This window comes from Struthio camelus, chromosome 26 (genome assembly GCF_040807025.1).
Source record: "Struthio camelus isolate bStrCam1 chromosome 26, bStrCam1.hap1, whole genome shotgun sequence".
NCBI lineage: Eukaryota > Metazoa > Chordata > Aves > Struthioniformes > Struthionidae > Struthio > Struthio camelus.
In genome coordinates this window covers 7,777,923-7,799,424 of record NC_090967.1, presented here as the reverse complement: position 1 = coordinate 7,799,424, position 21,502 = coordinate 7,777,923, and the positions used below count along the sequence as shown (strand labels likewise).

The 21,502-nt window shown below is 61.1% G+C and overlaps 1 protein-coding gene across 8 annotated transcripts; it reads left to right on the top strand.

Annotated features, from left to right (window-relative positions):
• Positions 1–456: 456 nt before the first annotated feature.
• TLE2 (TLE family member 2, transcriptional corepressor) lies at positions 457–20,400 on the top strand. 8 transcript variants are annotated; one of them, XM_068919704.1, is made up of 21 exons: positions 457–471; positions 1,385–1,482; positions 2,152–2,215; positions 3,660–3,704; positions 5,752–5,814; positions 6,050–6,124; positions 6,618–6,810; positions 9,130–9,146; positions 9,929–10,003; positions 12,594–12,695; positions 13,209–13,253; positions 14,459–14,599; positions 15,640–15,781; positions 17,022–17,182; positions 17,578–17,654; positions 18,001–18,250; positions 18,433–18,680; positions 18,946–19,093; positions 19,177–19,327; positions 19,478–19,554; positions 19,678–20,400. In XM_068919704.1, exons 3-21 carry the CDS (start codon positions 2,195–2,197, stop codon positions 19,783–19,785), a joined length of 2,139 nt encoding a protein of 712 aa, XP_068775805.1. In that variant the 5' UTR covers positions 457–471; positions 1,385–1,482; positions 2,152–2,194; the 3' UTR covers positions 19,786–20,400. The 8 variants fall into 8 exon arrangements, with proteins under 8 accessions (XP_068775805.1, XP_068775799.1, XP_068775798.1 ...); XM_068919698.1 differs by lacking the exon at positions 457–471 and adding an exon at positions 1,169–1,300 and having other exon boundaries at positions 6,621–6,810; XM_068919697.1 differs by lacking the exon at positions 457–471 and adding an exon at positions 1,169–1,300.
• Positions 20,401–21,502: the final 1,102 nt, after the last annotated feature.

Below are 21,502 nucleotides of genomic sequence, written 5' to 3'. Positions count from 1 at the left end.
CGCCCGGCGGCTCCGGCCGCCCCCGCCCCCGCCCGACCGGGAGGGCGCCGCCGCCCCGGGCTGCCGCGGGCGGGAGCGGCCGCAGGCGGCGCGGCGGAGCGTGGACTACAGCTCCCAGCGTGCCCCGCGGTGCCCCGCCCCGCTGCTTCTGATTAGCCTCAGCGCGCGGTGACGTCAGGGACCCATGTGGGGGCGACGCGCGGCGATTGGCCGGCGGCCCCCGAGGCGGCCGCCAATGGCAGGCGCGGCTCCCGCGGCCGCGGTTTAAGGTGGATCGGGGGCGCCATGGCGGGGGGCGCCCCGGTCCCGGCCCCGGTCTCGGGGTGGCTGCTGCGGGGCCGGGGAGGGGCAGCGGCCCCGGGAGTCGCTGTGCGGCGGCGGCGCGGCCCCGTGCTGCCCCCCGCCCCCGTCCCTCGGGCGCCCGGTTTGGTCCCGCTGCCCGTCCAGGTCCCTGCTGCCCTGCCCGCCCAGGTGCCCGGTCTCGTCGCGGTCCCGCTGCCCGTCCCGGTGCCGGTCCCAGTCCCCGCTGCCGATGCCGGTGCCCGTCCCGGTGCCGGTGCCCGTTCCGGCGGGGGCGCGGTGCGCCGGGCCGCGGCAGCCCCCCGCCGCCTGCTGCGGGAACGCGCCACCTTAAGCGGCGCCGGGGGCTGCGCCGGGAGGCGGCGGTCGCCCCGGCCGGGGACGCTGCTCGGTGCCGGCCCGCTCGCGCGCCGGCCTCTTCCCGCCGCCCGCCCGCCGCCCCGGCCCCATGGGCAGCCCGCAGAGACCCCGCTGCCGTCGGGGGGAGGCGTCCCCCGCCCGGCTGCCCGGCGGCGACGGGCTGCCCCCGGCCTGATCCCAGCCGAGCCCCGACCCCCGGCCCGGCCCCGACCCCCGAGCCCCGACCCCCGGACCGGCCCCCGACCCCCGGACCGGCCCCCGACCCCCGGCCCCCGGACCGGCCCCGACCCCCGGCCCGGCCCCGACCCCCGGCCCCGACCCCCGGACCGGCCCCCGACCCCCGACCCCCGGCCCGGCCCCGACCCCCGGCCCCCGACCCCCGGCCCGACCCCCGGCCCCGACCCCCGGACCGGCCCCGACCCCCGGCCCGACCCCCGGACCGGCCCCGACCCCCGGCCCGACCCCGACCCCCGGCCCGGCCCCCAGCCCAGCCCCCGACCCCCGGCCCGGCCCCGACCCCCGGCCCGGCCCCGTCAGCCCGGCCCGAGCTCCGACCGGGGACCGGGGGCGGCAGCGGGCGGCCCGGAGAGGGGCGGGCGGGGGCCGGGCCCGCAGGATGTTCCCGCAGGGGCGGCACCCTGTGAGTACCCGCGACCGGCGGCCCGGGGGGCTCGGGGGGCCGCGGCAGCCTTCACCAGCCGGCCCGGGCGCCCTCTCTCCCCAGGCTCCTCTCCCGGCCGGGCAGCCCTTCAAGTTCTCGGTTTTGGAGATCTGCGACCGCATCAAGGAGGAATTTCAGTTCCTGCAGGCTCAGTATCACAGGTGAGGGGGGGCCGGGCAGCGGCAGGGCCTGGACGAGGGGTCCTTGTTTGGCCGGAGGGCAGGAGCGGGGCAGGAGGGGCTGGGGGCCGGGCTGTGCTGTGAAGTGGGGGCTCAGGGTGGGGGGAAAGGAAGGTCCGGGCAAAGGAGGACAATGGGGGCCGGACTGAGGGGAGCATTAGGGGCAGGAGAGGATGGAAGAGGGGTCCTGGTGAAGGGGTGATCGGGGTGCGCAGGGAGAGGGGTCTAGACTGAGGGGCAGACTGAGGCTGGGAATTGGGGTGCCAGGTCCTGAGGGGGCCCCAAGGCTTGTGCCAAGCCGGGCGTAGGGAAGCGTGGAGGGGAGATGGACCCGTGCCGCGGAGATGGAGCAAGGGGTGGGCTGAGATGGAGCAGTCCCGAGGGGAGCAGGGGCTGCATGGGCAGCACACGGCGCAGCCAGCCCCACGGGTCCAGGTCCCTCCGGAGGCACCGAGGACCAGGACAGCAGCAGCAGTCAGCGATGGGTGCGTGACACCCTTGTGGTGCCATGAAACTCTGGGGGCAGAGATGGAGTCGGGGGAGAGAAAGGTAGAAGAGCCAAGCTTTCTGAGACCTGGGGTGGGGGTGGACACAGGGGGACAGGGCAGGGGAGGTGGGTCCGTGAATGAAAACCAGGGATCCTCTTTGCAGCCTGAAGCTGGAATGCGAGAAGCTGGTGAGTGAGAAGACCGAGATGCAGAGACATTATGTCATGGTAAGTCCCCCCTCTGCTGTCCTCCACGCCCCCAAAGTGTCCTCGACCCCCAGCCCTCCTGGCGAGGGCCCGGGGCCGGAGCTCCTCTCAGTTGCTCGCCCAGCTGAGACGCGGACTTCTGCGGGCCACTGCCGCTAAGCGGATCTCTGGCCTACGAGGTTGTCCTGGGGCTGGGGGCGTGAGTTAGGAAGGAGTTAATCTGTATTCCTAGCAACGGGCTGGCTCTTCTGCTGATGTCTGCTGCCGTGCTTGATGCTGTCTGAGCCCAGGAATCATGCCATAGGTTTCTTCTCTTTTATTTTCTTTTTTTCCCTTTTTCTGTTTGGCCTCTTAAAGATAAAGGTCTCCTCCCTGTCTCTCTGCCAAGAGGGGATGTCTTGGAAGTGATACCCCGAGGCTGATGTTTTGGTGTTTTGGATGGGAGGGGAAACTGCCTTTAAAAAGAGCAGGGCAGGACCCCTCTGCAGTGGCCAGCCCACCGGTGCGTGCCAGGCCTCTTGCTGGGCAGCTTGGGGCAGGAGGAGGGGTGGCACTGCTGGCCGGAAGCTAGGAAAATGAGAATTGGAGAACTGGAGTAACATTACCTCTCCTTCTGCATCTGACATTACCGGCCCCTCCAGGGGAAGGGGGAGACACAAATTATCCCCCCTCCCAACAACAAACAGACCTAAACCTGGGCAACCCCATCCCCTGGGTGATGGCTGCCCTATTCCTGAGGCCGGGGGTATCAGGATTTATCAGCATGGCAGGATGTGTTAGTGCCACCCCATCAGCTGGGAGCCTCTCCCACCTCTCGCCACCTCGGGGACTCCTGGAGGTGGGTTGCTGTGTCTGAGATGGGCTTTGCTGGAGGAAAGCAGGTCCTCTGGCCCCAGGGGCAGCTTTGAACTCACTGCCCGCCTTCTCCCCGGCCTCAGGGGAGGTGGGACAGAAGTCTGCTGGCTGTCACCACTGCCAGAGTCGCAATTGGCTTCAGCTGGTGAAAGAGGTAACCTTACGTCATCTTTTTCTTTGCACGGGCATGACAGCCCGTGTGACTAGATGGGAAGCTGCATCAGGGAGTCGATCTGGGTTAGGAGCAGGAAGGGACAGGCCAGGATAGGACCCCCTTTCCTTGCCTCCGGTCTGACCTACACACTGGTCTATGCTAATGCAGAATCTAGGGTATAATCCTCAGTCTGCACCTCGGCGGCACCCCCAGCTCGTCCCAGGCGTTGGTTGGAACTCACGGTGTGATGAGTTTGGGCGGGCGTCAGCCCATCGCTTTCGCTCAGCTCTTTCCCTGGACCCTGGGGCTGGCCAGAGCAGGGACCGCAGCAGCAGGGTTATGCTAGAGGAAGTTTGACAGGGGAAGCAGAGATGGACTGGATGTTAAACCCCTGGCTGAAATGGGCTGATTGCTCAGGGCAAATGCTAACCAAGCTGCCCTGTGATTTCCTTTCAGTATTATGAAATGTCCTACGGGCTGAACATTGAAATGCACAAGCAGGTGAGTGTTTTCCAACAGACCCCAGCTCAATCTCCCTTGTCTCTGTGTCCCTGTTAGTGGCATGGGAGAGCTAGCGCAGCTGTGGGTGAGGGACTACCTTGCAAAGGGCTTGAGCAGTTGTCAGGACATGTGGTACTGAGCTCTGGTAGATACCTTGGGCGGAACCTCCTCCCAGTGATCCCAAAGCACCTCTCGAAGTCTGGCCTTGCATCCTGCAGTCCCTGTGTGCATACCTGCCAGCAATGGTTCCCTGGGGCCCCAGACGCCGGAGGGAGTGTGGAGGAGACAGCAGGAACTGGAGCCCGGAGGCAAATGGATTGCCTTTCTTTTCTTTCTTTTTTTTTTTTTTAATCCCCTTTTCCTTTCCTGAAGCCAGAGGAGTGTTTTCACCCTTCCCCAGTTCCCCTTTTGTTCCAGCGTTAATTTGCTTTCCCTCTTCAGATTTATCAATCTAGTCATCACGGGCTCTCTGCCAGTGAAATTAGTTTGGACCAATGCCTGACAAAGTGGCAAGTCAACTGCCATATTCCTCCAGCTGGCTCAGCCCCTCCGAGTTTGCTCCTTTTGTTGGCAGGGAGGGCTGTAGAGCCCTCCAGCACGTTCCTGCTGTCCCCACGTGCTCCGAACTCTGGTGGGACTGGGATCCAGGGGAGCCGCCCGGGACCCGGGGGCTCTCCCCGCAGGGCGGCAGGGAGGCGGATGGCTGAGGGGTTGGAGACGGGTGGGGGGCTCGGGCCCGGCACGCCTGGGTCCTGCTGGTGGCTGCGGGCACTACGAGGTCACCCGGACCGGATCTGCCCCTCCCGGGTGGGAGTCGGGAGTCGCGGCCAAGCAGCAGCAGGCTGGATCGGGGGGGACGGGGTGTCTGGGGGGTGACAGGGTGTTTGGGGGGACGGGGCAGGCGGGTGCAGGCTGCGCTGCCCCCCGCCCCGGGCAGGGAGCTGCATGACTCCCACAGCCAGGTAGACGTCCGTCCCCTTTGTTCTTTGCCGCCTTTGTGTACGGTTTGACCTCTCTGCAATGCTGTCAGAGATTGTAGAAACCTGAGATGAAAAAACACCTCGGAGCAGCCAATCCCTTGGCTGGCGAGCGCCGGGGGGGGGGGGGGGGGATTTCCAGCGGGAGAGGCAGGTTTGTTTTGGAGCAGGTGGCCCAGGAAGCTGCGGCCCCTTCCCTTGGGAAGGGCCCCTGTCCCCGGGGAGGGGTTCAGCAGGGCTCGTTGGGACACCCCGAGGTGCACCTGGCTTCTCGGTGTTTCCCTTGCTGCCGTTTGCTTTGGGGGGGGGGGGACAGATAAATCATGGTGCCCTGTGCCTCAGTTTCCCTCTCTGTAAAGCAGCAGTTGGCACTGCCTGGTTGGCCATGGTGGTTTTGAAGGGGGTGGGAGCTCCTGATCCGGCCAGGGCTGGGGAGGGCAGAGCAGGTATCATCACTAGTGCCGTGCAGGGCTTGCTGGGAAGATCCAGAAGAGATGGGGGGGGGGAGAGAAAGCTGAATTAATTTGTATGAATTCCCCCTCCCCTCGTTTTCCCCATGGCTTTCAGTTCAATGCTCGGGGAGAGGGAAAGCAGCATAGCAATGGCCCGTTGCCAGTGCTTGTAGCTCTGCTCTCCTCCTTCCCTACCAGCCTGCCCGCTGGCTACAAGAGCAGCAGCCCACAAAGCCAAGATGGGTTTGGGCTGAGCAAAGCCAGCTGGGCTGCAAAAAGGACTGACAGCTCAGAGCTTGGCTTGGCCTGGGTCCACGGAGGGATTTAGGAGTCGGATTCCCTCCTGTGTGCCCGGGGGAACCTGACAGTCTGGGAGGGTCCCAGAGCCCTGGGCAGAGTCCTCACTTGGCAGGAGCTTGGGAAATCCCAGCAGGGATGGAGAGGCAGTGTGAGGATTTACGCTGAGCCGGATGCAGGGTGGGGAGCACTTAACTCCCCCGAGCTCGAGCTGGGTGCATCTGCAGGATGTGTGGCTGTCCCCCTCCCTAGCGGGGGGACTGGGTGGGCTTCAGAGCCCTCCCACCCCACTGCCCTGGTGATACCTGCCTCCTCTTTCAGGCAGAGATTGTCAAGAGACTGAGTGCCATCTGCGCCCAGATTATACCCTTCCTGACGCAGGAGGTAAGAGGGGGCACGTGCCGGACTGCTTGGGCTTCTCCAGAGGCCCTTGGGAAAGGGGAACCGGAATCCAGCCTGAAGAAAGGGAGGTTCAGGGAGGGAAAACCTCTGCACCTGGACCGGAGGGAGGGAGGAAGCGACTGCACGTCCTGGGTCCTAGCACAGCTGGGTGCAGGGTCGGGGCCACGTGAGGTTTGCGGCCGCAAGCACTGCGTGACCCCCCGGCTTTTCCCCCCAGCACCAGCAGCAGGTCCTGCAGGCGGTGGAGCGGGCCAAGCAGGTGACCATGGGGGAGCTCAACAGCATCGTTGGGGTGAGTCGCCCCGCCAGGCTGGGGAGTGAGGGCTCTTCCCTGCTCCAGGCTTGTGGATTTGGACCGCACAGCGTAACGATGGGGGAAGCCAAGGTCTTTACTACCCTGACGAGCCCAGGGGTGGTCTGCTGCGGTGATCAGGGTTTACCCCCGTATAACGAAGAAGGCAGACAGCCTCTGGGAGCCTCCCTAGCCCCAGCCACACCGACCTGAGCAGGGGAGAGCCATGGGTTGGGCTCGTCTGTCATGTTTCAGGGGTGACCTCCACCGACTTCTGTAGGAGGTGCTCCAGGCACGGCGTGGGGGAAAGGGCAAGGGATGGGACTAAAACGGCGCAGCCGTGACAGCTCTGCTCCCCTCCTTGTCCTTGGTGTCGCATCTCATCCCATCGCGCTTCGCATTGCACTTCACGCAGCGGTTCCGGGGCACAGGCATGGCTGGCCTGCGCCTGTCTCCTCCCAGCACCCAGGACCATTTGCTTTTTCTCTTTCAGCAGCAGCAGCTTCAGCACCTCTCCCACCACGCACCCCCCATCCCGCTGACCCCCCATCCCTCCAGCATGCAGCCATCTAGCCTGACGGGGGTCAGCAGCGCCTCGGGGCTCCTGGCCCTCTCGGGGGCACTCATGGCACAGTCGCAGCTCGCTGCCAAGGAGGACAGAGTGGTCCAGGATGGGGAGAACAGAGGTAAGGGGACGAAATGCAGCTGGATTAACGCTTTGAAGGCTGGCTGGCTGGATCAGGGTCCCGGAAGGTGGCCAGGCAGCACCGGGGGGGATCCTGTTCCCAGCTCTGCCCCTTTCCCAGGGCTCCTCAATGCGTGGCAGCTGTTCCCTGGGGCCAGGGGGAGCGGCGGGCAGAGCAAATGACAGATCCAGCTAATTAAATATCTGCAGCCCCGAGAGGCTGGCTCTATTTTTGACCAAGGGAGCAGCTGCCATGCAGCGACAGTTCCAGAGAGCTCGTGGCAGTGCGGGGGGCGGCTGCGCGCGCACCCCAGACGTTGGGCAGCAGGGCTCTGGGTACGTGCATGCACATGGGCCTTCTGCCTCCGCTGGGCGTTTCCAGCCTTGGGGGTCCCCCTGCAAGAGGCAGTGGGTAGGTGTGAGCTCCCCACTGCAGAGAAACCCTCTCTTTACACCGAGGTTCTCAGGCACTCATCTGATGCTGGAAGCTGGAGACTTTAAGGGAAAACACCTTGTTGTTGCAAGCCCCTGGTAGAAATTGTGGGAGACACAGGTCTGTGGCAAGGAATTTAGAAAGCTTTATTGCATATGCAGTGCCTCGTAGATAGCAATAATCCCTCATCCTTATGGGTGCCTCCTCCTATCAGGATCACAAAGTGCTTTACAAACATCATCAATATTTAATCATCGTTAAATCAGTTCTGTGAATGCTTCTGGCAGGCTTGGGCCAAATTAATAGCAACACCCAGCTTTGCTGGTGGCCTGTTGCTCTTGAAGCATTTTTTAAGGAGGAGCCACTCTGAGCTCAAATCACCTTCTACAGAGTGTAGGCATCCAGTATTTTTGCTGATGGGCAAACTGAGGCACAGATGGGGCTCCAAGCCCTGGACAGCAGGACAGGTCCTTGGACTAGAAACAGGCAGTAAAACTTAGCAGCCTTAGCGATCCTGCTCTGCAGACTTCTCTGGAGAAGGCGCTGGCTGCTCTTGACAGTCCCTGGTGTGGGGCCTGGAAGCACTACTGTAACAGGACACAATGGTGGCAGGGAAACTGGTCGCTGGAGGGGTTTGTTTCATTTTCTTAATGATCTGATTTTGCTTGTAAGACCTAAAGGTGGTAAAAATAGCATGAGGAAATTGTCCATGTATGCACACATGTCTGCGTCGCACCCGTGCACACAGGTGTGTGCAGTTTTAATTCTGTCAGTGTTTCTTTAAGGATGGCCTTCCCCTGAGGGAAAAAAGCAAACTCCAGAAAGAGGATAAAAGCAGGCTGTGCTGTGCCTTCCTTAACCCTTCAAGACCCAGGCAGCCTGTGCTGAATGCTTTCAGAGTCAGCTTGCACCATGCATGGACTAGAGCTGGTCCTCTGCTGGGGCAAAGTGGTCTGGCCGGCATCCAGCAAGGGCAGAGGGCGCACAGACACCCGCAGTGATTCATCCTTAAAAAAATTAGTGAAATGCTACATATGGTTTAGGTTTAATCCTTGGTGCTCCCCATAGTTAGCCGGAGCAGGTGTGGATCAAAGTGAGCCAGCACTGAAGTGATGATCCGGGCACCTGGCCCCTCTCCCCCTTCCCCCTGTTTGTGCTGACCAGAGTCCTGCAGCAGCCACACACGTTAAGGGTCCGGCATCCCCTCATGCCCTCCTGCCTCATTCCTGAACATCTGTCCTCCTGCCAGCAGAGACTGGGACCCATATATCCTTTCCAAATGCTGATGTGGTTATTAGGAGTGAAAATCCACTGGGGAGCAACCCAGTTATCAGCAAGACCCTAGCTGATAACCTGATGCGTAGGTTGTGAGCAAATGCCTGATGCGCCTTCCCTGAGCTCAGGGAGAAGGAGCTGGTTTTTTATGCGCTGCATGTGAAAAAGCCTTGATCAAAGGGTCTCTAAGCAGGGCTTTTTAGCATAGCTTTCTAGGGAAAAGGGATGGGTGTGATTCACGAGGTCTCAGCTAGCTAGTCTGCTTGTCGCTTCTTAATAACTTTGGAACCCGTTGGCCAGTTCCAGCCAAGAGATTTCAGAGCTCTAATGAGTTTCTTGGAAGTGGGTGGCTGGACAGATTCCTCCCTGCTTCCCTGAGACAGGCCAGTGTGCTCACCTCCTATTAGGCACCAGAGAATCCACAAAGCAGCCTGGGTCCCTCTGTCTCCTCTGGTTTTATGCTGCACTGCCCCTCCTTTTCCTTCCCGCCTCTGCAGTTTGAGCATAGCCATGGTGTTAACAGCCTCTTTTTTTTTTTTTTTTTTTCTTTCTTCCCTCCTCTTTGCCACTGTGGATGTGCCTGGCTGCTTTCTTCTGCCGCCTGGCCACCAGAGCACACCCCAAGCCGGGTAAGTCACACCGACAGGCCTGGCTCTGGCCAAGCCAGTGGCATGAACAGGCCTCCTGGAAGCATGGGTGGGTGGTGTGGCTTTTCCTTCACGAGGTTCTGGGCTGCTCTTGGAGCCTGCCAGCCCTCTTGAGCATCACTTAGAGCATCTCCAGGGTATTCTAAGAGATATTTTGTTAATGTGTGTGGTCCTGTTCCCTGTAAGCTTCTCAGGGCTTGCAGGACGTTTGTCCTAGATTTCCTGGTCCAGTATCAGGGAAGCAGAGCTGATTCGGAGCCCCCCATACTGGTGTCAGTTCCTGGAAAGACCTTTATGCTGCTAGGGAGAACCGGAGTGCTGGGGTGGCCCTGGCAGGGAGAATCCAAGGGAGAGGTGGGCTTAGCTTTATGGTGACCCCATGCTCCGCGCCCGAGGGCTGGCAGCGAGGGGCTGGCACAGGGGCTGCCTGTTCCGGAGGCACTGCAGCCAGCTCCCTTTGCAAGCACTCGCGGTAGGATTTCCAGGAATGTTTTGTTTCCTGACCTTTGAAAGTAAACAGCCTGGAGATAGCGGAGCTGCCCTTCTCTTTTTGGTGGCAGCCTCAGAGGCCATGCTTCAGGACAAAGGGAGGGAGCGGCAGGGACTGGGGTTTCCTTTCTGCGTGGCACCACATCGTTTCGTGGGGCTCCTCGGGGGAGAATCGGCCGGAGGTGGGGAGGCAGCTTTGCAGGCAGAGCAGCTCCACGTTGTTCCCTTGAGAGCTGTGCACCAACGCGCAGACACCCTGCTCCCGTTCTGCCAAGGACCTGTGGGTTGCAGTGGCCCAGTGCCTTCTCCTGATGTGTGGGCTCCTTTCTTCTTTCTCCCTTCCCAACTTGGTGAGTAAGGACAGGAGACATCTCTCCCTGCTGCTGTGGGTCAACTTTCCTTTCCAGGCTGTTTGTGTTTGCACGCAAGATGATTAGGGCAGTTGGCTCCCAGGACTGGCCTTTCCCTGGGTGCTGAGTTTGCAAGGGCTCAGCATGCCAAGAAGAAAAGGGCAAGCCGTTGAGCTGAGGGGGATGGGATGGGGAGAGGAGCTAGGGTCATAGTCCCCTTCTGCCTCTGCAGACCCCAGGCTGAGGCCAGCTCTACCCTCCCCAGAGGGTCCTCACTTGAGGCTGGACCTAGGCTTGGGGTTGGAGGAATCCAGCTGCAGTTTTGCAGGGGAGAGGTGGAGCTAAGTGGAGTGTACATGTGTAGAGAGATATAGGGGAGAGTCTGAGCAGAGAAAACAAGACAAAGGGTTCTGCTCGTCGTAACCCCTGATCCCTTTGCTGTGCTCGCTCAGGTGGGCTGTATTTGCATTGAGGAGGGAACCAGGCAGGTTTGTAGGTGAAGGTGCTGGGCCAGCTTGACTCAGAAACTCTTTGCTGATGCGAGTATCTGAAGGTCAAGTGCTGCTCCCAAAATAGCTAGCTCTGTCCTTTTTGAGAGTTTCCAGGTTAGCAAACAGGCTGAACAGGTCTCCTTACCTAAGCCCAGCAATGCCAGTTCCTCCCCAGCCCTTGGCTGCATCCTCTGCTTTTAATATCCCCCAGCCTTGGCAGGAGTCCCAAAGCAGTGACTCCCAATTGGCTCCAGTAAGCTGGAGCTACAGCGCAGGCCACAAGCAGGGGAAGGAAGGGTTAACTAGCCCCGCCACTAAGGAGCAATTGGCATTGATCTTCATAAGCTTGCAATCAGCTGGCTGAGGGAGAGAGAGAGAAATGGTTGCCCTAGTGCATCCAAGATAGACCAGGCTGTCTCCTCCAGGGACCACCCCAGGGGACAGGACCATCCTTTTTGCTCTGTGGTTGTACGTGGCAAGGTTCCTGATCCTTCTGTAAATGACCATGTCAGTGCCCTGAGACAGAGCATTTTCCTCCTAACGGCTAGCACCGTAGTCCCCGGGAGGGCTGGGGAACTGCACCCTGGAAACCGCAGCCCCCGACACTCCGGCTGCTTTGGAAAGCAAAGCCGGTTTTGGAGGTGGGCCAGGGAGCGGAGCAGGCAGCTCCTCCTCTCCCATAACCAGGGACGGATCTGGTGTTCCTCTGGTTTGTCCGCTAGTGCCATGGGACCAGGCCCCCAAGCGCGCACGCTCGTGTGCATGAAAGAGAGCAGGAGTGCGTGGGCGGGCTGGTGGGTGGGCAGGAACCACTTGATTGTATTATCATCGGAGGAAACAGCCGAGGGGGGAGGGAAGGGATTTAAGCCGCCCCTCGGCTTTCGGCACAATCTGCTCTCGGCGGGAAGCGAAGCGGGCTGGAACAGGCTGGGGCCGAGGGTGAGGAAGGGGGACGAGGCATTCATCTCTGCTCTGCCCCCATCCTGCTTTCTCCAAGCCCCGCTGACTCCTGCAGCGGCAGGGTTAAGGCAAAGTAAACATTCAGGCTCCAATGGGGATTTTCCACTCCCGCCATGCCTTATTATCTCCCAAAGGGGCGGATCTGCTCTCCGGTCCAGGGGCTGGGGAGGCTGCGTTGTTCAGCTCTGGGTTTCACGTAGCCCTGTGTGCAAACAGCTCGGTCAGGGCATGGCTGCAACTCCTTGTCCTCTCCCCGTCCCGCTCAAACGCTCCCTCCTCGCAGAGCGGTTCACGGCAGGGCTCGTCTGCCAGCCGGGCTAGGGCCCCCCCTTGCTCACTCCTTTGCTCCGACAGAGCTGGGAAGTGTGTGGCCCTGCCTGGCTCCCAGCAAGGCGTGTGGCTTTGCGGTTTTGGGCATGGTTTTGTTTTCTCCCTCTTCCTTCTGCCAGCCAGCCAGCCTGCCAGGGAGATGCTCTGCCGTGGCGGAGGCGGTGATGGGCCGCGCTCCCTCCTCCCTCCGTGGAGGGGATGGGGCATGGGTCCTGGCCGGCTTCCAGCGGAGGAGGGTGGTAGGAAAGGGTGAGCGCAGTTCCCGTCGGAGAGACGTCCCGGGGGCAGGCTGGGAAAGGGAGGTGACAGTGTGGTTGGGGCTATGTGTTGCCAAGTCTCTGAGCACCTTAGACATACGAGTGGACCTGAACCTTGCTGCCTGCCGCCAGCAGTAGGAGATTGTCCATCCTGTAGTTGGGACAGCCAACCCACGGAGACAGTCCCCATCCTCCTTCCCTGCTCCCTACCCCATCAGGGCTGAATGGGGAAACAGGCTGGAACCCAGGAGCCTGGAGACACCTGCCCCAGCCTTGCTTAAACCACCAGACCGGTAAGGGGATGCCAAAGGTATCTGCACAGAGGACGTGTGTAATGCCTTCCCCCTTTGGTTCAACCGAGGAAGGGGACCTCGGCCACCCAAAGCAGCTGTGGCATAGGTTGGACAAATAGCTGGCTGGACTCTGGATGCTGGCTGGGAAACAGCCAACGGCACCGAGAGGACTCTTCTAGAGAGGAAATGTGGTTGGCACTGCTTTGCAGCCTGTCTGCTCTCCAGCTCATTCACCTTCCTATTCCCCCCTCCGGCTCAGAGCGTTTCTGCTTCCCCTCCTGAGAGCCTGCAGGACGAGGAGCGGACGGGCAGCACAGGGCTGAAGCGGAAACGGGAAGAAAAGGACCTTCCTGGGCATTATGTGAGTGCAGCCGCAGAGCGTGGCCATGGGAGATGGGAAGGGTCCTGGAGGTGGCAGGGGTGTCTCTCCGCCTGCCCCTTCCTGGGGGTGAAGAGGCAGAAGTGGAGAACATCCCCGTGTGGTTGCTCTGCAGACTCCACCACTGGGTGAGCTGGAGCAGCTTCCCTGGGGTAGCTGGGGCATGGTCTGGCTAAACGCCCCAGCTCAGCTTAGAAGTGGAGCAGTTGTGTACGAGGAAAGGCCCAGCAGCCTCAAGAGCTGGAGGGGGAAAGAGCAGTAGTCTTTCAAAAGTAAATAAACAAAAGGAAGGGCCCCCCACTCCTGAGGAGACCCCTCAAGCCAAATTGTTGGAGTCGTTGCCTGCAGGATGTGGTGTCTGGCCCCAAGATCCACTGTGTGGTGGGAGAATGGGGGTCTCTGTGCTGGCCGGGGGCCCATGGAGCAGAGCCCGGAATTGGTTCCAGCTTCTCCCACTCTTAACTGAGCCTTTATGGATTTCGCTCTTCCTTGCAGGACAGCGATGGGGACAAGAGTGACTACAACCTTGTGGTGGATGAGGTGAGCCCAGACTGTTTTAGGAAACTTAAGCCTTGCAAGATATCAAGCTCAAGCTGCAGTCAGCAGGTTTAGGACTCTGGTTCCTGAGTTTTGGGGTTCAGCAGGTTCCTGGTCCCTGCTATGGGGCAGGAGCGGCTGACCAGGACACATGCCAGCCTTGCTCTGATGTGCTCCTGCCAGCCAAGGCAGTGCTCTGGGCTGAAGGTTTGCCAGCCAGGGCTCAGCTTTGCCATCCTTAGTTGGCTCTGTTTCGCAATCCCATTTCAGCCTGTCTCCTGTGGCATCCCATATGGGGAGGCTGATAAGCTGGGACAAAAGCCCCAGGGAGGTGCTGCTGGCACCGCGTGCACGTGGAGGTGGCAGGAGCAAGCAGGCAGAGACTGCAGCAGCCCATCTTGTCCTGGCCCTGCCAGTCCCCGTCCTGGGTGGTCACCTACAGTGCCTTGGCTAAAAGAAACCTTTGCTTTAAAATGCTGAGTGTGTCTAGACTGCAGGGGGTACACTGAATTTCAGTCCCTTCCAAACAAACTGTCAGGCCCTTCTGGTGCAGCCTTCCCCGGCCACCAAGACAGATACAATTGTACTTTATCCCAGCCCAGCTATTCTTGGCAGAGGTGATGTTTTTGGGGACATCCCTTTTTTTCCCTGGAAGACTGGGAGGAGGGAAAAACGCATATGCCGTTTTCTCCTCCTGCCACTTTCCCCAAGCCCTAAAAGGAACATCAGCTGGGATTTCCGCAGAAAACGACACTTATAAAAACTGCTCGTTGGTGTAATTACAGTGATAAAAATCACAGACCTAATTGAATGGTATGGGAGCGCAAGAGCTGACGGGTGGCCTTGCCTCGGAAGTGCTGGCAAGGGGCTGCCCGGCGGCCCCTTCCCGGCTCCTCGGGCGCGCTGGGAGTTAACGTCTTTCCTTCTGTTAAAGGCATCCGTGGCGACCAGCGTCCTGTGAATCTGTTGTCACCACTAATTTTGTTCAGGGGGGGAAAAAGCCGGGAAAGTCGGTTTCTCACCCAGGGGCCTGTTAGCAGCTGCTCCTCTGTAAGGCTGCTCAGGCGGAAGCGGGCCGGGAGCCCGACGCCCCGGCTCGCGGCGGGCCAGGGGGCTGCGCTCCCGTCGGCCGCCGGCGCGGCGCGGCGCGGAGGGGACGGGTCCCGTTCCCGCCGCCCTGAGGATCGCCCTCGCGCTTCGTGCCCCAGGACCCGCCCTCGGAGCCCGGCAGCCCCGGCCGCGCGCCCAGCGCCCGGCTGCCCCCGGCCCGCCGCGACCTGCCCGGAAGCCCGGCCTCGGTCGCCTCCAGCCGCAGCGCGACTCCCCTCCGGCCGAAGGACCCGAGCGCGGTAAGGAGGCGCCTCGCGAGCCCCCGGTCCGCCGCGGCCCGAGCGCGGGCGAGCAGGTCCCTGGCCGCCCGGCCGGTGCCCCGCGCTGGGTTTCCCGGGCCGGGAGCGGGGTCAGGCCCTTCGGAAGAGAGGTTAATCGGCTGGTAAGCGGAGGCCTGGCTCTGCAGGTATTTTCCATCCGGCTGCCTGCAGGATTCCCCAGAGCGCCGCTGAGCTCTGTGCGATCGATTTTTTTTTTTTCTTTCTTTCTTTTTTATTTTTTTTCCCCCCTTCTTCCTTTCCAAGCGCCAGCCCAGTCCTCAGATTGAAACATCAGCGGGGGCGGGAAGGCTGGGGGGCGCGCAGCCGGGCCGGCCCCGGCGGGGGCGCCGAGGACTCGTCCCGCGCCAGCCCTGGGGTCGGGAGCCGCTGCGGGCCGCAGGGAGCAGCGGGCTGCTTCTCCCCAGGACAATCGGATTAGAGCAGACAAAGCGCCCTGAGCAATCTGCCAGCGCAGCACGTAGCTTTTCTCTGTTATTAATTTTTTTTTTTTTCCTTTGCTGGTGTCGACAAAATCCCCAGGCAGAAAAAAAAAGGAAGAAATAGGAGAGGCAAGAAAAAAGGCAGGAATGAAATAGCTGGGGAGGTCTGAGAGGTGGAGTGTGACCGGGCTGAGCGAGGCGGTGGTGTCTTCCCGGCACAGGGGCATCTCGGCGGCGAGAGAGGAAGCCACCTCGTCCGTGGGTCCCCGCGGCCTCCTCGAGGGCGGCAGGGTGCTCACGGGGGCACGAGGCTCCGGCCAAGAGGAGGGGGCTGGATCCCGTGTTTGGGTCCCGGCGGAGACGTGGGCTCCTCTCGCCCCGCCGGAAGGGCGCGAGGGCTCGGAGGAGGGGGGCGGAGGGGCAGGACTCCTGGGTCCCCGCCGGCCGTAGCCCCCTCTCAGGGGGCCTCGCCTCCCTGTGCCTCGGCCTCCTCAGCAGCGCGCCACCCTTCGTGCCCGCGCCGAGCTCCGGGGCCGCTGCCGGACGGGCTCGCGGCACCGGCCCACCCTTGCCTTCCAGAGCGACCTCTCAGCCAGCGCTCCTGCCTCCAAGTCGGCCGGTTCCTCCTCTCCCCGGGACACGCTCACGCCCGGCCCCGGGCCCAGCTCAGCCTCCCATCTCCGGCCACCTCCTGCCAAGCCACCTGCCACAGACACCATCAGTGAGTTTCTGGGGGCAGCGGTGATGGAGGGGAGGAATTTCCTCCCCTCTCCTGCAGCTGTTGCTCTGCAGCTGGTTAGGCTGGGGCAAGAGGGATGGCAGGACACTTCCACCCATATCAGTGCAGGGAGCAGTTTTGCTCCGTAGAAGCAGGTGTGTTGACCACAGCAAACGTGTGAAGCTGTCGTGTAACTGCACGTTTCAGCTCTCTAAATGTTGCAGCCTTTGTGCTGTTCTCAGACCGACCAGGCGTTTTGTGTGGATGTAGGAACTCTTGGCCGCAGGAATTCAGAGGGGCAGATGTTTTGTCTGGATGTCATTGTTCTTCTCTGACGAGTTGTCGCTGTGTTGCTGTGTGAAGCTGCAGGGGTCGGGAAGGATGGCCCTGTGCCTCCATTAGCACGCAAGGATGCAGGAGGCCAAGGCTCGGTCCTTGGTCGGTCTCCCTATGTCTTGCGTGTGCTTGGTGTTACAAAGATCCCAGTGAGATCCAGGTGACCCAGGAATCGGTGTGAATGGCTGCATCATTCTGAAAGCATCAGGGAGGGTGGTGAGAGCTAAAGCAGTGGCCTCTGTGGTGGCTAATCTTGGGCTGGTCACACCTCTGTTCTCAGCCTCAGTTTCCCTGAGGAACCTTGGGGAAGGCAGGTGGGGACAGCTCTCAGGAACAGCTTGGCCATGACCACAAGGTGAGAGGAGAAGGACAGATAGCACAAGGGAGAAATAGAGCCAGAACTGGAGATGCTAAGCCCCTGTCTGGGCTAGAAAATTACAGAGGTTTAGCAAAAATTGAATTGGAATTGATTTCAATAAACCAGCAAAGCCCTGGAGGTAAAGCCACTTAGCCATCAACCGCAGGTAATTCAGCCTGGCCAAGATTGAGAAGGGCTTGGCAGGGGAGGTGAGGGTTGTTGTGGGTTAGTGGCTGGTTGGTCCACGGTGCATCCTTTGGAGGGGGACGGAGCCGTTTCCTCCCGCGTGCCTGGGTCCGCGTCCCCTGTCCAGGATTGAGGGGCCTGGGGGCTGCCCCTCCCCTGGGGTTTGTACAGCCCCACGCACCACCCACGTCTTGGCTGTAAGCTGCCTGCCCTCCTCCTTATCCTCTGGCTTGTGCCAGCCTTGCCTGGGCCCTGTGTCAGGGGGACACTGCCTCTCGCAGCCGCGGTTCGGTGCCAGTGCCCTTTTGCCCCGGTGAAGCTCTCGCACCCATCAGGGTCAATGAACAGCCTTTCCTTGCGCAGCTCTCCGCAGCCCGCTGAGCGTGTCCAGCCCCTACACGTCCTCCTTCGGGATGGTGCCTCATGCCACCCTCAACGGCGAGCTCACGGCCCCCAGCATGTATATGGGCATCCACCTCTCCCCACAAGTCAGCAGCACTGTGATGTACGGCCGGTCCCCGATGGTGAGTCGCTGGCCCAGGCCGCTGGCGCGTGCCGTCTCTGCTGCCTGCCCCGTGCTGCCCAGGGTGTGATAGTTGCATTCCTGCAGTGAGCTCGATTGAATCCATAGGGAAGGGCTCCCTTCTGGAGGCAGCCTGGATTTGGGGGGCAAGTGGAGGCAGCAGAGCTCTCTGAGAAGCCCCCAGAGGTTCCCATCAGTGTGAAGCTGTTTCTTTGGCTGGGAGCCCCTTTTGGCCGTTGTCACTTGAACGTGGGAGGAAGCAGCAAGCAGGAATCTTCCCCAAAGCAGTTCTAACCCTGTCCTGGGGTATGTGGGAGAAAAGGCACGTGCCTGCCTTCATGTCCCCTCTTGGGGATCTTGGCGTTTCATGCATCAGGCTCCCTTTGCTTTGTGCAGGTGGCCTTCGAGTCTCACCCTCACCTGAGGGCTTCCTCACTCTCTTCTTCACTCTCCACCATCCCTGGAGGGAAACCGTAAGTGTGGCCAAACTTGCAGGCTGCAGGGAGGGTGGGTGAATGGCCAAGCGGGCCAGCATGTGCCAGGCGCAAGGAGGGTCTCCTCCCCCCATGGCCCCTTTTTGCAGCCTGTGGGACATGGGGAGGCCTGGCTGGAGTTTATCTCCAGCTCGGAGTCCAGCTTTGTCCTTTCATAGCTGGGCTTCAGTTGCTGGCATTTGGTGATCACAAGGAAACAGCTGATCGCATCCCTCATTAGTGAGACTGCCCCAAAGACCCTCCACCTGGCTCTAGGCTGGTTAATGGGAGAAGTTGGCTCCTCCATGCAGGGAGTTCTCAGTCCTCTTGTCTCCTTCCTTTCCAGCGCCTACTCCTTCCACGTCAGCGCCGACGGGCAGATGCAGCCGGTGCCCTTCCCGCCCGACGCCCTCATCGGCTCCGGCATCCCCCGCCACGCGCGGCAGCTCCACACGCTGACCCACGGCGAGGTGGTCTGCGCCGTCACCATCAGCAACTCCACGCAACATGTCTACACCGGGGGCAAGGGCTGCGTGAAGGTGTGGGACGTGGGGCAGCCGGGCACCAAGACGGCTGTGGCGCAGCTGGACTGCTTGGTAAGGCGGGAGAACAGAAAGACACTTTGTGGAGGCTGGGAAGAGGAATATGTCCCTGCTACCCTGAGAAGGGGTAGAAGCTCTTTTCACGCCGGTAATGAAAAAGGGACGTAGTTCTCCCACACCCTGAGCACTGATCAGCTCCTCTTGCGCTTGTCCTGTTCCCCATAATCCCAATTTAGAACCGGGACAACTACATCCGCTCCTGCAAGCTGCTCCCCGACGGCCGGAGCCTCATCGTGGGAGGGGAGGCCAGCACCCTGTCCATCTGGGACCTGGCTGCCCCCACGCCCCGCATCAAGGCCGAGCTCACCTCCTCCGCGCCCGCCTGCTACGCCCTGGCCATCAGCCCCGACGCCAAGGTCTGCTTCTCCTGCTGCAGCGACGGCAACATCGTGGTGTGGGACCTGCAGAACCAGACCATGGTGAGGTGAGCCCTGGGCAGAGGGCTGCGGACCAGGGCAGGGAAAGGGGGGAGGGATGCCAGCTCCTGGGGAGTCTGGGGTACTTTTTTAGCTCAAGGAGCTCTATGAAAGGGGTTTTCCTGCTCTATTTCTATCCCCGTGGTCCAGCCCGGCCATGGGATGCAGCAGGGATCTCCAGCTCTCCTGGCTGCCCGGGTCTCAGCTGGCCTCTGCAGGTACCGGCAGCCCTGACTGCCGCGTGCTTGTGCTTTCTGTCTCCCTCTTTCCCAGGCAGTTTCAAGGCCACACGGATGGTGCAAGCTGCATTGATATTTCTAACTATGGCACCAAGCTGTGGACAGGGGGTCTGGACAACACGGTGCGTTGCTGGGACCTGCGGGAAGGGCGTCAGCTGCAGCAGCATGACTTCAGCTCCCAGGTAGGGGCTGGGGCTGGCTGGGACCATCGTGGGGCTGGCCGGGACCATCATGGGGCTGGTACCTGACCCGGCCTCCTCCCCAGATCTTCTCCCTGGGGTACTGCCCCACGGGCGAGTGGCTCGCCGTCGGCATGGAGAGCAGCAACGTGGAGATCCTGCATGTGACCAAACCTGAGAAATACCAGCTGCACCTCCACGAGAGCTGTGTCCTGTCCCTCAAGTTCGCCTCCTGTGGTAGGAGAGCCACTTTTCTGCTTTGGCCGTGTAGCTGTTGGAACAGGGTGGCTGTCTGCAGCCCCAGACCAGCTGCGTCCCTGTGGTTCCCCAGCGCTCAGACCCATAGAAGGTGTCCCAGACACTGAGCCACTTTGTCTTTTGCCACAGGGAAGTGGTTTGTGAGCACGGGGAAGGACAACCTGTTGAATGCCTGGCGGACACCCTATGGAGCCAGCATCTTCCAGGTGAGGCAGGTCCTGCCATGTGCAGGGAGCGTGTTTGGGGGGGGGGGGGAGGGGGAGGGCTTTGTCCCTCAGTATGAAGGACCCTTAGTCCATCAGGGCCTTCAGCCCTTCTCTCTCTTTCAGTCCAAAGAGTCTTCATCTGTGCTGAGCTGCGACATCTCCATCAACGACAAGTTTATCGTTACGGGCTCAGGTGACAAGAAGGCCACTGTGTACGAAGTGGTGTACTGAGGACCCTGACTGTCACCATCCCTCGTCCATCAGGGAAGGAGCCAGGTTTTGCTAAAGCCACCTAGGACTGGCAGAACTGCTCCCACTGCTGGCAGAGGCCTCCCAGTTCAGTGCAGGGCAGAAGCCAGTGGCACGGCTCACCTGCAGGCCTGCTCTCGCACCAGCTGCTCTTTCTCTCCTTCCAGCAGGCAAGAAGCCCCAGGGGCCCTACACATCTTGCTACCCCTTCCCACATTTCTGCCTTAGAGCAGAGGCGGGAGGCAGCGCCTGGGGTTATGGATCCTGGCGATCATTGTGGCAGGTACCCCCCCCCCGCAGGGGTGGGAGGGAGGAAGCCGGGGGGGGGGGGCAGGGGGCTTTGCACCCTCGGGAGTGTCTCTCCCTCAGCCCTGGAGGCACTGAGGAGCGGTGAGAGGCCAGCGGTGAGAGGCCAGCGGAGACAGACAAGGCCATCAGCAACTGAGAAAGGCCAGGGCCTGGTGTTGCTCCCAAATTAATGCTACTGAGTTAATGACACCAATTTTCTGCTGCAGAAACAGCTGTAAATTCTCATCAGTAAAGAAATGTATTTAACGGTGTTTTCAATTCCTTACTAATAAAAAAGGAGCAAAAGAGCGACTGCTCTAGTAGTGGGTTTTTTGGTGGGGTGGGGGGGGGGTGGGGGGCTAATCTCATTGCGGAAGCCATGGAACCCAAGCCCAGAGGAACCAACCCATCTGGGACAGAGCAGAGCGGAGATGGCTGCGGCGCAATGTGGGCTGGCCATGCCGGAGGCAGCAGGGATCGGGCAGGGTGCTGGGAGCGGGGCACCTCGAGCTCGGCTGGGGAGGCACCACAACCAGGAGAGGGTTGCACAAATCCAGCACTGTCCTGAGCACAGAGCAACGGTGGCCTCAGCCTCCTGAATGACCTCCATGCGGCTGGGGAGGGTCCAGAGCACCAGGCGGCAGCAGCACTGGTTCCCCGGCGCCCCTGCCTGCTGCTGCACCAAGGCTGCGGCCGGCTGGTTTCACAAGGCTCCTAGTGCGCGAGCCTGCCCCCCCCCCCCCCCCAGCAGCCTTGGCTGAAGTCCAGAACAATAAGGCAACGATGACTGCTCACATCTCATTTCCTTAGGAAACCGCTTCCCCGAGCGGTGACCTCGTCCCCCACACCCCGCAGTGACAAGGGCAGGGGAGTGGAGGGTGTTTTTTTTTTTTTTTGGGGGGGGGGGTGTTCTGCACAGCCACTGACATCTGACAGCTGGTCTTCCCTTCACCTCTACCCTTGCCTTTGGCACCCACGCACCGAGTTCAGCAGTCCTCTGCTCCAGGGAGCTCCCCCACCGGCTTTCTCTCCAAGAGGAGCAGAGCAGACGACAAATGCATCTCTGAGCAGCGCAAGCGCAGGTACCAGGCCTGAAGCACAGCGCAGCAGCAAACGTGCTGGTCCAGGAGCAGAACTGGAGCAGGCAGCAGTGGAGGCTAAACACAGCACCATCCCCGGCAGGAGAAGCTGCTACTGCCTGCTCTCCCCCCGTCTCGCCCCTTGCAGCTTGGCTCGCTCCCACCTCCCCAGCGCACCGCTGCGTTCCTGCAGGAGCTGCTGCTCTCCCTGGGCTCCCACTGCTGCCCACAACAAGGCCCAGCTCTGCTGTTTTGTTTGTTTTTATTATTAAATACACCCTAGGAGGCACAGAGGGAGATAAGGACAAACCATGTCCTCTCCAGCCTGGCCC

Excerpts from the sequence above, each read along its gene's own strand:
- TLE2 (XM_068919697.1), top strand. The coding sequence starts at position 1,277 with ATGTTCCCGCAGGGGCGGCACCCT. Across the intron at positions 17,183-17,577 it reads TGTACGGCCGGTCCCCGATG|GTGGCCTTCGAGTCTCACCC; the intron begins GTGAGTCGCTGG and ends TGCTTTGTGCAG. Across the intron at positions 18,681-18,945 it reads CAGAACCAGACCATGGTGAG|GCAGTTTCAAGGCCACACGG; the intron begins GTGAGCCCTGGG and ends CCTCTTTCCCAG.